Source organism: Capricornis sumatraensis, chromosome 17 (genome assembly GCF_032405125.1).
Source record: "Capricornis sumatraensis isolate serow.1 chromosome 17, serow.2, whole genome shotgun sequence".
Lineage (NCBI taxonomy): Eukaryota > Metazoa > Chordata > Mammalia > Artiodactyla > Bovidae > Capricornis > Capricornis sumatraensis.
The window spans coordinates 54,811,656-54,829,399 of NC_091085.1; the positions used below are offsets into that span (position 1 = coordinate 54,811,656).

General features: G+C 44.4%; 1 protein-coding gene across 1 annotated transcript in view; it reads left to right on the forward strand.

The window, feature by feature from the left end:
• TMEM132D (transmembrane protein 132D) overlaps positions 1 to 17,744 on the forward strand; it is an 883,628-nt gene that overhangs the window by 747,905 nt on the left and 117,979 nt on the right. The window contains exon 5 of the mRNA XM_068990253.1: positions 2,391 to 2,531. Within this exon, the coding sequence (XP_068846354.1) occupies positions 2,391 to 2,531 (141 nt within the window). The remainder of the gene's footprint in view (positions 1 to 2,390; positions 2,532 to 17,744) is intronic.

The following is a 17,744-nucleotide window of genomic DNA, read 5'->3' on the forward strand; positions in this document are numbered from 1 at the left end:
ATTATAAAATGAACTGAGTCCTATAAAGGAAAAGTAAAATCTTACATAAGAAATAGAAAGTTAACATAAGGGAAACGGTTATATAATTTTAAGCTGATAAACTTCTACGCCTTCTTCTGGCATAGAGCTAAATGGGCGTTTTTAATTTCACATGAAAACCAAATTAACAAGAATCTCTGCAAGCCTGTCTCTAAAAGACATAAAAGGCTCAGCTGGTCAAGTTCAGATGAATAGAAGGAACTCAGCGTGCACACTCACATAAGATCTCTTAGGAACACAACTGACATGTGATGAATGGGGATTGAACCAAGAATGTTGAGGGCTAGAACTTGAATGTCTTGTTGCACAAAGACTGAGGCTTATATGGGAATTTTGATCTTCATGTGGTTAGAGGAGGCAAATGAGAGGAATGAGATTCTTATTGCTTGGGGCTCAGTGTTCTCCACCTGAGAAACAGGCTCATGGGATCCCATGGGACTGCGCACAAACCGCAAGAGTGTGACAGTAACCCTAGAAGGCATGGGCTTGCTGGAGACAGAAGTGCAGAGTGAGGATGCTTGCTCGATGTCCAGGAAAAGGCGCGTGCATGCTCAGTTGCTGAGTCATATCCAATCCTTTGTAACCCCATGGACTGTAACCCACCAGGCTCCTCTGTCCATGGGATTTCCCAGGCAAGAATACTGGAGTGGATTGCTCTTTCCTTCTCCAGGGGATCTTCCCAACACAGAGAAAAGGTACCCATTGCCAAGAAGAGAGAACTCAGACAGACAAATGTCACATGATATCACTTACATGTGGAATCTAAAAAAAAATTATTCAAATGAACTTACCTACAAAAAGAGAAATAGACTCACAGGCATAGAAAACAAACTGTGGTTACCAAAAAGGAAGGCAGGGGAAGGATAAACTAGGAGTTTAGGATTGACAGGTACACACTACTATATGTGTGTGTGCATGTGTGAGTCGCTCAGTCGTGTCCGACTCTTTGCGACCCCGTGGACTGTAGCCCTCCAGCCTCTTCTGTCAATGGGATTCTCCAGGCAAGAATACTGGAGTGGGTTGCCATTTCCTTTTCCACTCTACTATATATAAAAGAGATAAACGACAAGGACCCATTGTATAGCACAGGGAACTATATTCAGTACCTTAGAATAACCAATAATGGAAAAGAATCTGAAAAGTAATATATATATATATACATATATGAATCACCTTGCCATGTACCACAAATAACACAACATTGCAAAGCATCTATATGTCAGTAAAAAATAAAAAAATTAAAAGGAAGGGACTTACGCACAGAAGGCTAACGTACAGAACAAGGAGATGAAGATGCTAGTGTGGATTCCAGTTCCTTTCTTGCTGGGTTCTTCTCCATGCTTTCCACAGGCTCTGGGTGAGGTTCTGCTGAGCAGGAAGCAGAGGCAGCCCCACAGAGCTTACCGTGTCGAAGAATGAAAGGATTGAACAACTATAAGTTTTGCTATAAGGAATAGCAAAACTGCAGTGGTGTCAGATGCCCCAAAGGACAGCCCATGCCTTTCTTTCCTGGGCTCTCAGGGACTGTCATGTTCTTGGCTCTGAAAGCAAATAACAGAGGCAAACAGGGAGGTCCCAAAGGACACATGTTGAGCTGAGCTGTGGAGGAAGTGTTTAGCAGGGAGAGTGCATGTTGGGGTGAGTGTTGTGCGTGCGTGTGTCACATCGATGGGGCTCTGCGGGTGTCACTGGGGTCGTCATAGCATTCCAGACACATACAGAGTCTGGGATAACCTTGGAGGAGTGACAGGAAGTGAAAGGAAGCAAGAGCCACAGCGTACAGAGTGACAGCCTCTCAGTCTCCTTATGTCCCGCGCATTAGGCATCCTGTTCCCTGGCCAGCAGTTGACTGCTTGCATCAGAATCCTTTTGTGTGAGTTTAGACCAATTGGAACATGAACACGTGGACTCAGGGGTTGAACATCCTGGGTTCTAATCCCACCTTTGCCATTTCTTAGCTGTGTCAAGTAACAGAACCTCTCTGTGCCACCCACAGAGTAGAGCAAATCTGAGTGCACGTGAAATGATTCTGTGAGACTTCATATGTCCTTACTTACACGTGCTAGGACAGTTCTTGGTGCATGGTGAAGTTTGTCAAATACAATATTCATGATGAATTTGCTCCACCCCCCCACCCCGCCTCGCATCCCATACCCCCTCTCCATCATGTTCATCTCCTCGAAAGTCTGGGTGATGGAGGAACATTACCTGGGCCACCAGGACCCCTCGGCTGGTGCAGAATGCCAGGCTTCCTGAGCCTGAGTGGGGGCAGGTTCTTCACAGGGAGCCCGAGGGAAGGCGGTCTGCATTGAGTGTCAGGATGTAATGGTGGAATACGTTTGCTCTTCCAGGAGGCAGAAATCCTGAACACAGCCATCCTCACTGGGAAGACGGTGGCCGTGCCCGTGAAGGTAGTCTCTGTGGAGGAGGATGGCGCGGTGACAGACCTCAAGTCTGTGGAGTGTCGATCGTCTGATGAAGACGTCATTAAGGCAAGTTGACACCCCGGCTCCCTGCAGAAATCCACTGTCGGGTCAGCATCACTGCTCCTCAACCGGCTGGGACCACAGGGTCCCCCGAGATCCCCCATCCCCCATCCCACTCTGATTATCCTGTTGCTTCCATTCCCTGCCTGAGATTAGATCAGGATGAGAAGGACATGGTGCTTCAGGAGGTGGTCGGGGGTTGGTGGGGAATGTTAGTCCTGGTTGGCGATGGTCCTGACCGTCTGTGTTTCCAACTGCTGTGACCTCTTCCACACGCCTAGGGAGGATGGCCGAGGGATGAGGGACCACCATCCAAATAGAGCTTACTGACCCCCGCTGACCGCACCGGCTAGGAAGGGGAGAGAAGGCAGCATCAGATACTAGGTTGATGTGTATGCGGCCACGCTCTAGGATGATTTCATAGCACAAAGCGTTTTTGGAGGATCGGTGAGGATTCACAAGTGGCTCCACTCCCCTAGCTAACCAGTAGGATTCTCCATGAGTTAGTGACGGGGTGATCAGCTCTCCCCATCCCTGGTTTAAATGCTGAAGACCCCCTCCTCTCTGGCTGCTGCTTTCACCTTTTAAATTGAATGCAAAAGTGATCTAAAACAAAGGCCTTTTGGGGGATGCGATGCCTGGGGAGGGAGGGGGCGCCTCGTTTGCTCTGCCAAGCAGCTTGTACTGTGATGCCAGTCTGCAGGGGAGAGGGGTTTGTCACGCTGTCACCACCCACTGTGCAGACAGAGCTTCCTGGCACCTCCTCTGAGCCAGCCTCCCAGCAAACGCCCCCATCCCAGAAGGGATGCAGTGGGGAGGGCGGGGGCCTCCCATCCTTGTGGTCCCAGGACTTGTCAGAGCCCGCCAGCCTTCCTGCCTGTTCTGCTCAGGGACTGAAGGGCCTCTCTGACCCCACGTGAACCCCAGGGAGCGTTTCCACTCACAAGAAAGCAGTGGACAAACACAGATTGAGTCGTCGCTGAGCGCTGGGTCCAGTTTCAGGTGTTGGGGCACAGGTTAGAGGCACGGCCCTGTCCTTAGTGTCTCTGAGAGAAGGCAGTGCTGTGAGAAGATGACCAAGCCATGTGACAGTATACAACACATCCCACCCAGAATTCCCTTCACCTCAGTACATGGTACATTCATCTCCCCAGTGGCTCAGACCAGAATCTTGGCACATTCTTAGCACATCCATATTCCTTGTTCTCTCTCTCTCCCCACATCCAGTCCTTTAGCAAACCCCATTGGCAGTGCTTTCTAAACACACCCAGGAGCCAAGCAGTCCTCACAGCCACCACCCCAGCCCAAGCCACCATAACTCTCCTGGATCAAAGCAGTGACCTTCTTGTTGGCGTCCCAGTGGCCGCCTGCGGCAGCTGGGCTGATTCATATGGAAGCCTAGTGATGTCATTCCTTAGCTCAGAACCATCCACTGGCCTCCTCCCACCTCAAAGGTAAAGCTAAAGGGTTTACCAGGACAGGGGAAGTACAGCCCAGCCGGTATGCCTGCCTCAACTCGAACCTCACTCTGGTCATGCTCCCTCTCGCCACCTCTGTTCCCAGCACCCTGTGGACTTCGCTTTTCCTCTAACAGGTCAGACACCCTTCTGCTCCTAACTCTCTTCCCCTCGATGGTTGCCAGACTTCATCTTCTTGCTAAAGTCTTTCCTGAGCAAGATATATATATATATATATATATATATGATGTTATTTATTTTATTCTTGGCCATGCTAGGTCTCTGTTGGTGTGCCCTGGCTTTCTCCAGTTGCAGCAAGCAGGAGCTACTCTTGAGTTGTGGTGCATAGGCCTCTCATTGTGATGACGTCTCTTGTTGCGGAGTGTGGGCACTAGGGCCTGCAGGCTTCAGTGGCTGCAGCACGTATGCTCAGTATTTGCCATTCCCAGGCTCTAGAGCACAGGCTCAGGATGTGTGGGGCAGGGGCTTTGTTGTTCTGCAGCACGTGGGATCTTCCCGAGCCAGGGATCAAACCTGTGTCTCCTGCATTGGCAGGCGGATTCTTTACCACTGAGCCACCAGGGAAGCCCTCTGAGTAAGTGCTGTAAAATTTTGTAAAAATCATATGCCATTCGATCTAGCTTATTATTTACTAAGGATCCTCTCCATCATGGCTCCAGGAAAACACTAAGGAAACTCTGAAGATGAACCTACAGAAGAGAAAGATCACAGAAACCATAAATACCCCTGGGGAGGTCTGTTGCTAAAACTTGCACCAGCTTTCAGTTTGCAATGTTGGGGGTGGCATGTTATATTCCAGACAGTCTTTGTTGGTTATTTATTATGAATTAAGTAAATCATTCACTGTGAGTTTCTTCCTGTTTGCACTGCTTTTAGAAAGTCCTACTGATTCCTACAGAGGACAGGGAGCTTTGTCCTGCAGCTTCCATTTGCTTTTTTTCTGATAACAATAAGCGGATATTCTCTAAAAATCTCTCCACTGAATTCATGCAAGTTTTTTTTTGCTTCCCCCCCCCAATTCTTTATTTTATTTTTTTTTAATTTTTATTGGAGTATAGTTGCTTTACAATGTTGTGTTAGTTTCTGCTATACAGCAAAGTGAATCTGTTATATGCATACCTACATCTGCTCTTTTTCAGATTTCCATCCCATTTAGGTCACCACAGAGCACTGAGTAGAGTTCCCTATGCGATATAATAGGTTCTCATTAGTTATCTGTTTTATACACAGTAGTGTGTATATGCCAATCTCAGTCTCCCAATTTATCCTACCCACCCTTTTGGTATCCATACGTGTGTTCTCTACATCTGTGTTTTCTACATCTGTGTTTCTGTCTCTGCTTTGCAAGTAAGTTCATCTGTACCATTTTTCTAGATTCCACTTATACGTGATCTACGGTATTTGCTTTCCTCTTTGTGACTTAACTTCACTGTATGAGAGTCTTGAATATTTTACTTTTAAAAATTTATTTAAATTTTTTCTTCCAGTTTGATTGGGATATCATTGATATACAGCACTGTATAGGTTTAAGGTGTCCAGCATAATGATTTAACCTACGTACATTACGAAATGATGACCATGATAAGTTCAGTGAATGTCCCTCACTTCACATGGATATATAATTGTGTGCTCTGCTGCTCTGAGCCCGCCAGGTTCCCCTGTCCATGGGATTCTTCAGGCAATATTGGAGCGAGTTGCTTCTCACTCCAGGGGGATACATAAATAAAGAAATAGAAAAAAAAAAATTTTTTTTCTTGTGATGCGCACTCTTAGGATTTTCTCTCATAACAACTTTCATATGTAACAGACAGCAGTGTTACTTCTATTTATCATGTTGTACATTACATCTCTAGCACCTATTTATCTTATAGCTAGGAGTCTATCTTTGGTTGCCTTCATCCAATGCCCTCTCACCTCACCCCACACCTCTGATAACCACAAATCTGATCTCTTTTGTGTCTGTTTGTTTGTTTTTGAAGTATAGTTGACCTGCAACACCATGTTAGTTTGTGTTATGCAGCTGAGTAATTCGAGATTTCTATATATTTCAAAATGATCACTACGCTAAGTGTAGTTATTATGTCATCACATAAAGATATTACATAGTTATTGACTGTGTTCCCATGCTGTGTATTTCATAACCATGCCTCATTTATTTTAAATCTATGCAATTTAAATGGTATGGTGTCCAACCCAGCTTCCAGTGGCCATGTGACCCACAGTGGCCAATCACAGCACTGCATCCCTCCAGAGACTTTCATTGGCTCAGGGGGAGACACGGTATTGAATCCCAATCGGTGGGTTTGGCTTTGGCTGAAACTCCTGTAAGAGAACATTTTCTCTCCTTTCGTTCTTACTGCTTATCCTTGAGAGGATATGCCAGAGTTATTAAGTTCCATCTTTTTTTTTTTTTTTTAATTTTTGGTTGCCCTGGGTCTCTGTTGCTGTGTGCAGGCTTTCTCTAGTTGCTGCAAGTGGAAGCTACTCTTCACTGCAGAGCACAGCCTTCTCATTGCAGCGGCTTTTCTTACTGTGGAGCACGGGCTCTAGGCACACAGGCTTCAACAATTGTAGCACATGGGTTCAGCAGTTGCAGCTTGTGGGCTTAGAAGCTGTGGTGCACAGGCTTTGTTGCTCCACAGCATGTGGAATCTTCCTGGACCTGGGATCAAACCCATGTCCCCTGCATTGGCAGGCAGATTCTAATCCACTGTACCACCAAGGATGTCCAGATTCCATCTTGAGAAAGGAACCTGCTAGGGAATTAGAAACAATAGAGGAAGTCAGAACCACTGTGCAGAAAAATCAAGAACTTATGATACTGCTCAAGACCTCGAATCCCACCGCACTACTGCCTAAACAGAAACCAATGGAATCCTTTTCTGTGTAAAGCAATTCTGTTTATCTTATAATACCAGTCACCAAAGAAATCTGTGTTTATATTTGTGCCCTAAAGAGTACAGAATGACTTGGGTTGTCTCGGGAGTCCATGAAATCATTGTCAGAAATGCAGAGACTCAAGGAAAGTGGAAAACCTTCCTGTGTTCAGTTTCACGTCCATCCACAGGCCTCACCACCTGGTGAATAACTTGAAAATCAAACCCCACAGCCTGCACAGCTGTCACCATGCTGCTCTATGAATCACAGGTGTTGAGAGAGATAATGTTTTGTAGATAATGTTTTGGTGCCATTCGGAAGCCCTTGAGAAAGAAAGCCAAGAAATCCTTGGAGAAGCATCTCAACACCTGCTCAGAGGCTCCTGGGAAATCTCTAAGCAGTAGGTCTGTCTTTAACGCCCATCTATCCCCACCCCCAACATCTTTTTATTTTCATTTGCTTTCTTTTCTTTCTCTAGCCAGAGACCCAATAACCTCTTGCATTCTCCTCCCTCCATACCAAACCATCTCTCAGGAGACCCACTGGAAAACTCATTTGGTCTGAATCATAAATTACATGAAGGCATGTTACCTTGTGTCTCCCAAGGCTGCTGGGTTTTTAAGAAGGCAGCAGGTCCCTCACGGATGCATTTCAGATATTGATGAGAATATCTATTGTGATTCTTAGGAGTTGGAAATAACAGGAAATTCCACCCACACTGACTTCAGTTTAAATAGGAAAAAAGTGTGGCTGACGTCATTGGAGAGTTCAGTCAGGACTAATTTCTGAGGGATTTGTTCAGAACCACACGAACATTCTCTCTCTCTTTCCCACCCCCTCACATATAGCCACACTTTCTTGTGGGTGAGTTTCATTCTGACAGAGGCTGCCCTTGTGGGAGCAAAATGGATGCCTCAGAACCAGTTCAAATCCAACAGGAAAGAATCTACGTCTGCTGGGCCAGTCCAGTGTAAGACCTGGGATATGCTCTCATGGGACCTGTTTAGGTCACCTCCTTATCCTTGAAGCTTAGACAGCCTAAAACACCGACTGTCCAAAGCCTCAGTTCAGTTCAGTTCAGTCGCTCAATCGTGTCTGACTCTCTGCCTACATCACTCCAAAGGACACGAACTAAAAAAGGAGGGGTTTGGGGGAGAGGGGCAGGCCCTCTCCAGCCCCAGGAACTCTGTGCTCTCACCACAGAATACGGTGGGGGCCTCCGAGAAACAGAAACAGCATATACTGCATGCAGCCACTTAGGACGGGCAGAGCTATGGAGGTCAGGGAACAGAGCCCCATAGTTGCCCTGTGGGAAGTGGCTGTACTGCAAAGCCAAACTACACTTTTACACATAGCAAAGAAGACTGATTTGGGCTCAAGAGTCACTCCTGAAATGCTTGCTGAGTTTTGTTTTGTTTTTTTTTTTTTTTACTTGAAACACGGACATGAAAGTTGGACCATAAATAAGGCTGAACACTGAAGAATTGATGCTTTTGAATTGTGGTGCTAGAGAAGACCCTTGAGAGTCCCTTGGACAGCAAGGAGATCCAACTAGTCAATCCGAAAGGAATTCAGCCCTGAATATTCATTGGAAGGACTGAGGCTGAAGCTGAAGCTCCAGTAGTTTGACACCCCCTCATGCACAAAGAGCTGACTCATTGGAAGAGGCCCTAATGCTGGGAAAGACTGAAGGCAGGAGGAGAAGGGGACAACAGAGGATGAGATTGTTGGATAACATCACCAACTCAATGGACGTGAGTTTGAGCAAACTCCGGGAAGACAGTGAAGAATAGGGAAGCCTGTGTGCTGTAGTCCATGGGGTCTCAGAGAGTCGGACACGACTTGTTGAACATGAGTTAATGACTGAACAGCAGTTGATTTACAATGTTGAGTTCATTTCTGTTGCACAGCAAAGGTATTCAGATATATGGTAGTAGAATATAGAGAGACACATATTTTATAGATATATATAGAGAGATTCTTTTTCATTTATTCCATTATAGGTTATTACAAGATATTAAATATAGTTCTCTGTGCTATACAGTAGGATCTCATTGTTTATCTGTTTTATATATAGTAGTGTGTATCTCTAATCCCAAACTCCTAACTCATCCCTCCCCTACCCGACATGTTCCCTTTGGTAATCATAACTTTATTTTCTCTATCTGTGAGTCTGTTTCTGTTTTGCAAATAAGTTCAAAAGTTAGATTTCACATATAAGTGATGTCATGTGATATTTGCCTTTCTCTTTCTTTACTTAGTGTGATAATCTCTTGGTCCATCCATGTTGCTATGGATGGCATTATTTTATTCTTTTTTTAATATATTCCAGTGTAGATACGGACTTCCCCGGTGGCTCAGAAGGTAAACAATCTGTCTGCAATGCAGAAGACCCAGGTTCAATCCCTGGGTTGGAAAGATCCCCTGGAGAGGGAAATGGAAACCCACTCCAGTATTCTTGCCTGGAGAATTCCATGGATAGAGGAACATGGTGGGCTACAGTCCATGGGGTCACAGGGTCAGACAGGACTGAGCACCTAACACTTCACTTCAGTGTATATATTCCACATCTTTATCCATTCATCTGTTGGTGGACACTGAGTTGCTTCCACGTCTTGGCTATTGTAAGTAATGTTGCTGTGAACATTTGGGTGCATGTATTTTTCAGATTAGATTTTTCTCTGGATATATGCCCAAGAGTGGGATTGCTGGATCATATGGTAGCTCTATGTTTAGTTTTTTAAGGAACCGCCATACTGTTCTCCATAGTGGCTGCACCAATTTACATTCCAACCAATAGTGTAGGAGGTTTCCTTTTTTTGCTGAGTTGTTTTTAAAGCGCTCATTAACTGCTCCTAAACAGACAAGTATCTTCCCCAAATGGCAGAAAAGTCCTCTGTTACCAGTGAAGGGAGGTCAGCCCCTGCACATCGCAGCTGGATTCAGTGAGCCTGCTTCAGCATCTTCTAATACTGTGACAGCATCAGGACCTACCCTGCTTTCCAGCAGAAACTCACAAGGGTGGGAAACTGGGCTTAATCAATCCTGACGTGTTCTCCCAAGGCTGATCCAGCCAGAAGTGTTCCTGCCACAGGAGCAGACCGCCGCTGCCGGGGGAAGGAGTGTGATTTCAGGACTGGAATGAGACACTTAACAACCCCAAGAGAGCAAAGGAGTAGCAGAGATTGCCTCCCCAGTGGGGTGCTGTGCTGTGGGCTGCAGGCTATGGCTTGTCTTGGCAGTGGCCTTGCTCCAGAGGAGGAGAGGAGGGTAGTGGGGGCCCTGCCCGCCAGGCAGCCTGCTTTGGGGACCCCTGCTGAACTTCCCATCACCTGATCAGCCACAGAGAGAGCCACGAGGAGAGGGCATCCTCTTGAGTCCCTTTTTTTTTCTCAGTCTGCTGATCTTTTACTGGGGCTCATCATTTTTGTCCTCTCCCAGAGAGAAGTGGCTCCTTTTTTTGTTGTTTTATTTATTTACTTACTTGGCTCTTTCGGGTCTTAGTTGCAGCACGTGGGATCTTTGTTGCATTATGCAGGATATTTCATTGGTATAAAGATTCTCTCTAGTTGTGTGTGGGTTTAGTTGCTCCACGGCACATGTGATTTTATCTCTCCAACCAGGGATCAAACTCACGTCCCCTGCATTGCAAGGTGGATTCTTAACCACTGGACCACCAGGAAAGTCCCCAAAGTGGTTTCTTAAATACCAGCCAAGGAATCGGGAAATCGTGTGGATTATGCCTGTTCAATCAGCCCTGCTGCCTCCTCTTCAGACTCTCCTGTGTTACTTGCAGGGGAAGAGCTCCTGGGAAGCGGTTCGGCTGTAGGACATGGCATCCTCCAAGAAGGAGCATGATGCTTTTCAGGCACTGATAGAGGCAACACACTTTTCATTTGGTGAACACATATCCCTTGAGTTCCTTCATTGAGCAAGGCTGTTAGATTAGAATAACCTCTCAAATATTCCCCTTCTTCAATCCATCTTGCATGCAATGGATAGTTATTTGTTCCTGTTGTTTCCTCAATATCCTTTTTTAGCATTTGTTGTTTTTTAATTTTATCTTTATTGAAGTATAATTGATTTACTATGTTGTGTTAGTTTCAGGTGTACAGCAAACTGATTCAGTTATATGTATACATATGTGTGTGTGTGTGTCAGATTCTTTTCCCTTGCAGAGTTTTACAAAATATTGAGTATAGTTCCCTGTGCTATACAGTAGGTCCTTGTTGGTTATCTAGTTTATATATAGTAGCGTGTATCTGTTAATTGGGCTTCCCAGGTGTCTCAGAGGTTAAAAATCCACCTGACAGTGCAGAAGACATAGGAGACATGGGTTCGGTCCCTGGATCAGGAAGATCCCCTGGAGAAGGAAATGGCAACCCACTCCAGTATTCCTGCCTGTAAAATCCCATGGACAGAGGAGCCTGGCGGCCTGAAGTCCCTGGGGTCCTGAAGAGTTGGACATGGCTGAGTGACTGAGCACACGCATCTGTTAATCCCAAATTCTGAATTCATCCCTCCTCCCCCCTTCCTTCTCCCTTAGATAACCATAAGTTCATTTTCTATGTCTGTGGGTCTATTTTGTGTATAAATTCATTTGTCTCTGTTTTCTAAAGCTTCCACGTATAAGTGATATCATATGATACTTGTCTTTCTCTGCATGGCTTGCTTCACTTAGTAGGATGATCCCTAGGTCCATGTATGTTGCTGCAAATGGCATTATTTCATTCATTTTATGGCTGAGTAATATTCCATTGTATAAATATCCCACGCCTTTATCCATTTATCTGCCAATGAACATTTAGATTGTATCAGTGGTTATTTAGAAAGATGGTAATGATAACCCTGTATGCAAGACAGCAAAACAGACACAGATGTATGAAACAGTCTTTTGGACTCTGTGGGAGAGCCTCACGAGGGTGGGATGGTTTGGGAGAATTGCACTGAAACATGTATATTATCATATGTGAAACGAATCACCAGTCCAGGTTCGCTGCATGATACAGGATGCTCGGGGCTGGTGCACTGGGATGACCCAGAGGGATGGGATGCGGAGGGAGGAGGGAGGGGGGATCAGGACGGGGAACACATGTACAGCTGTGGCGGATTCATGTCAATGTATGGCAAAACCAGTACAGTATTGCAAAGTAGCCTCCAATTAAAAGAAATAAATTTATATTAAAAAATAAATAAACCTCACATATAGGAATAGAATCTGTAGCTAGAGAGTGGGGTGAAGCCACCTGCTGGATGCAGAGTCGGGACTCGTATTTGTCCCCCCGCCATCAGTAGAGACACTCTTGGATGCAAATGAAACAGCAGAGGCAGAAAAAGGGCCGATAGGCTGCACAGCATCATCTCTGCCTGCACATCTACTGCCGCCTCTTCATGTGGCAGCATCCTATTTGGACACCAAATAACGGTGTTCCTTCCCTGAAGTTGACTTACTAGTGTCAGAACATTTTTATTGCTTGATTGAGAGTAAATGTTTCAGTTTAGAGAAAACAGTATTTCTCATCCTCAAACCTGGACCCAGTGTTTAGACCCTGATTCTCTTCCTTTCTACCCACTTGCCAGTTTCTAATATATAAAGCATCATTTCAGAGTCGTCAGTAGGTCCTGACTCCTGATCCAGGTTAAACATGAGAAGTATTTTAATAATAATAGAAATAGCAATGTTTTCATGTATCCTGGGTGTTCATTACACAGCAGGTAGCATTTCTTTGGTCCTCACAATGACCCCAAGAAATAGTGTTTTTTTAATCTTATGTTTCAGATAAGAATATTGAGGCACCCAGAGGTTTTTTGCTTAAACTGTGACAAAATACATATAAGATTACCATCTTAACGATTCCAAAGTATACAGGGCAGTATTGTCAAGTATATTCACATTGTTGAGCAGCTGTCACCACCATCCATCTCCAGAACTCTTTTCTTCTTGCAGAGCTGAAATTTGGTACCCATTTAAACACTAAGTCCCAATTAAGCACTAATTCCCTCTGCCCCTGGTAGCCTCTGTTCTACTTTCTGTCTTTGTGAATTTGACCACTCTAGGTGCCGCGTATTAGTGGAATCATACAGTATTTGTCCTTTGTATCTGGCTTATTTCACTGACTGTAACATCCTCAAGGTTCATGCATGTTTTTGCATGGGTCAGAATTTCCTTCCTTTTCAAGGTTGAGTCATATTCCATCGTATGGACAGACCATTTATCCATTCATCCATCAGTGGGAACTTGGGTTGCTTCAGCCTTTTGTCAATTGGCTGCTGTGAACACACAGTTTTTTGGTTTGTTTTTGGGGGGATTTGGGGGCCGAGTTTTTTAAATGGGTAGGTCATTTCCAAATGAAATAAGATACTAAAGCATTAATTATTGAATATTGGCTTCCCTTTGCTGAGAGATTAAAGGTATCTAGGAAACTGAAGGTACTTCGTGCCACCCTGAGATATTCTCTAAAGAAACCACATGTTTAAAATTGTACATGCTCAGGATTTTATGAGATTGGATTAAATCTGGTTGGATTTTTGTATTTCTAAATGGATTTTGTTGGGAGTGGGCTAGGGCAAGATTTCTGCCTGCAAAGTTCTCTTGGAAAATGAATGCAAAGAATTTTAACACATCAGAAACCAAGATCCATGATACCCATTTCCAAGGCCTGTTTTGCTTTTGCTTCTGTCACTCATCATTCAGGATATGGGTTGGCAAACTATGGCTGCCATAGTAACAGGTTGGGAGCATACCATCCATTTATCAGTACTGCTTTAGCACTGCTGTGGCAGACTTAAGTAGCTGTGAGAGCAATCACACAGTCCACAAAGCCAAAAATGCTTACCATCCATTTCTTTACAGAAAATATTTGCCCACCTCTGTTCAAGGACTCCGATCAGGCTTTCCTTCTGTGAGTGATCATTTACCAGGGCACATGGAAAGCCCACACTCCCAGCCAAAAATAACTCCTCCACACATGGATGCCTGCAATCCCTCCAACAAGACATACTATTGCACTAACCGTTCATTCTCCCTACACTCTTTTGTCAAACTGAACATACTTCTGGGAGAGACTGTATATTTATCCCTTCCTGAAATTTTGTCAGAATGAACTTGCTTAGATCAACTTTGCTATTTGGTAGTCAAAATCAGGACAAGCAAAGATTCTGCCTTTTGGGGAAATGGGATAGATGGGGTCAGAGAGGGCAAACCAACCTTGCCTTCCATCCTGGGTTAGCCAAGAGCAGCATCAGCAAACCTACCTCATACAAAATACTCAGCATCACCAGTCAAATATAGCACATCTTTCTATTATGTTCAGACATTCCTGGGAACTCTTCTCAACACCATCAATCATGGATTTAAGAGGTGAAACCTCTTCATCATCTTTGACCTAGAATTTACACAAAGGATCTCAGAAAACATTTAGACCAAGGATCATCACCCCAGAAAACAGGATCCACACAATAACTTAAATGTGTAAAGGAGATAGGAAGTAGCAAAGACTGCAGCAAACTGAGCAGCTTATATCCTGTCTAAAGGTGCAGCCAGTGCCACATCCTGTGTGATTATTGCATGGTGGGCACATGGTGGGCACATGATGCTTTAGAGTTTGGGCTCTCATGTCAGATTGTCTGGATTTAAATCCTAGCTCTTTATAAATGAGATCGAGTCTGGATATGTAAACTTCCCTTTCCTCAGTTTCTTCAGTTGTAAGATGGATATAACATTCTTATGACAAGTTTGATTCTGCACTGTGCTGGGAAAGCAATCTATCAGAGCCACTTCGATCACTTGTATATTTGCTTTATAAGTAGGAATTCGCCTCTGAGCTACAGTCTTAACTTCAGAAGTATCTGCACAAAATCTTTTCAAGTTTCATTTAGAACTTAGTAAGTGGGGTCAAGATTAGAAGGTAAAATGAACTTTCTACAACTTCCTCAAGCATGTTACTGCTCTTGATTTTGTCCTGAAACTACTCTCCAAAACTACCCCCAAAACTACTCTCAACTCATCAGTGAAAGTATTCCTTTAGAAACGTGAGACACATCACATCACTCCTCCATTCAAAATTGTCCTGTGGCTTCTCCATTTTCTCAAAATAAAAGCTAAAATGCCTTACAGTTGCCACTAAGACCATCCAATCTCCCTGTCCTCAGGATCTTCACCACCTGACCTCATTTCTTGCCTTGCCTTCAGCCAGACTGCCTTCTGAAGATTGCAGAGACCTTGCAGGCATGCTCCCACCTAAGACCTTCAAACATCTGTCTCTTCTACCAGATCCACACACAGCTCACCCCTTCACTTCCTTCAGGTCTTAGCTCCAAAGACCCCAGTTCACAGGGTAATAAGCCAGCTCCATCACTCCCCAACTCTCCACCCCACCTTCCCTGGTTTATTTTTCTTCCTGGAACTTAATCACCATCACCTTGTTCATCTATTTGCTGTCCACGTTTATGAGGCCAAAACCTTCTTGGTTTGATCATTGATGATTTTCCAATGCCTAGAACAATGCCTGCTGCTTTGTCAATAACTTTTGAAAGGAAGGGTCTAATCTACGGAGTCACAAGGTGGATAAAGGAGAAGAGCTCCATCTATCTTGATTGTGACATGGAAGATTCAGATATCCAAGAGAAACTTCCCTACAGTAGGAAAAAATCAGCAAGTAACCCAGCTCAGCATTCTCCTCTTTGAAGTGAGGAGCCACGCATATATTCATTTGTGCAGCAGAATTTCTCCAAACTTTTATATGAAAAAGCAAGGTCATTTAAAGGATGGCGGGTGGGAATTTTCTCCAGAACCAAGAGAAAACATGCAGGAGTTCCAACTGATGATGGATAATGAGTTGATGGACAACTTTCAGAATTGTATTTAAGTGGCTCTGTTAGTTTGACTCAGAAAACAGTAAAGATATGATGAGAGTGGCTCGAGAGATACTACCTTGGCTATAAAGGCAAGGTCAGAAGGAAAGGGATCCAGCTCCATTGCTACTCCCATATTTTCTGTTTTCTACATGAAGAAGGAACTGTGACAGCTAATTAGGATTCTTTGGCAGCTTAAATGGTAACAAGAAGCCAGGGGCTGAGCGTTCTTTCTTAGATACTGGGTAGGCAATTAGATTGTGCAAGAGAACTGTACACTGTTACTTCCAAGATGCTAAAGATCAAAATAACAGAAGTCAGATGTTAGAAGTCAAGCAATACATCTGTGGTCCAAAAAAAAATCCCAATTTAAAAGATTTTCAAGGGTAATTTTCACTTTAGGTGGATGCACCCTTCTTTAGACTTTAACTCTTAGGTAAGATGTGACTCTGTGAGGAATGTGGTTATCCTCAGTTATTTACATGTTAGGTTTGGAGACATTCTAGGTTGGGGACTTTTCTGACTTATTTCTGTCTTCCTGGACTTAACTGAGAGTCTGGTGTGTAACAGTTTCTTAATAAATAAATGTCTGTGGAATGCATCCATGGTAGAATAAACCCATATTTGTACTGAGCATTGATAAACATCCAGTGAGGCACAAAGTATCAGATCCTCTCCATTCCCTTGCCATAGCATTTTCTGTTACACTGTCTTTTTGTGAACACACATACTTGGTGAAATTTGGATTTTGGATGTATTGTTTGCTGGATGCCAAGAGACATCATCTGTCTACACCTGGAGCCAGATGTTCATTATGAGCTAAAGGTTTCTTGATGAGCACTGCCTGGTCAGGCAGAAGCCCAAATTGCAGGCATAGTACCTTCCAGGATTCTAAAATGCCTATAAGGGTGAGAGTAACTAATTCCCCTCCATTTTTCTATTTTTAGTTAGACTATAATTGCTTTACAACATTGTGTCAGCTTGTGCCAGACAGCGCAGTGAATCAGCCATATGTATACCCATATCCCCGCTCTTGAGCCTCCCTTCCATCCTCCCGTCCCTCCCGTCTGGGTCATCACACAGCACTGAGCTGAGCTCCCTGTGCTCTGCAGCAGCTCCCCACCTGCTCTCTGTCTTACCCATGGTAGTGTGTACATGTGAGTGCTGCTCTCTCACTTCACCACTTTTTCTTCCCCCTCACCGTGACCACAAGTCCATTGTCTCTGTCTGTGTCTCTATTGCTGCCCTGCAAATAGGTTCATTAGTACCATTTTTCTAGATTCCATATGTATGCAATAATACATATATGATATTTATTTTCCTCTTTTTGACTTATTTAACTCTGTATGGCAGGCTCTAGATTCATCCACATCACTCCAACGGACTCAATTTCACTCCTTTTTATGACTAATATTCCAGGGTATACATGGACTGCATCTTCTTCACTCACTCCTCTGTTGGTGGACATCTAGGCTGCTTCCATGCCCTGGCTATTGTAAACAGTGCTGGTCACTCAGGGGCTCCTCCTGCCCACCTGGTTGTCAGAGGCCCCCCACCAGCATCTGGTGAGTGTCCTAGGTGTGGGGAGACACTGACCCTGGGTCTTCCCTCTCTGCCATCCTGGCTCAACCTCCCTCCACTTCTGTGGTAGAAATTATTACTTTGACTTACAATTTTGTGACTACAAGTACATTGTTATATGAAGAAGGAAAACATATTGACAACAGGTGCATTAAGGCATGAGTTAGAGGTCCTAAGCCCTTTTAAATCCTCTGAGTCAATGCTCAGACATTTAAACGCTGTCCTGCACAGGGTGCATGTTGTTGGCACAGAGCCATTGCACTTTTCTTTTGAAACCCAACGTAAGAACGATGGTGTTCTGCATGCTGATTGAGGAGTCAAACCTCCATTGGTAGTAAAATGAGGCATGCAGCTGGCAGCTCGCAAATCACATCTAAAATGGATATGAGTGAACACACTGCTGTGATTCAAACCCCAACTCATGTCAGAA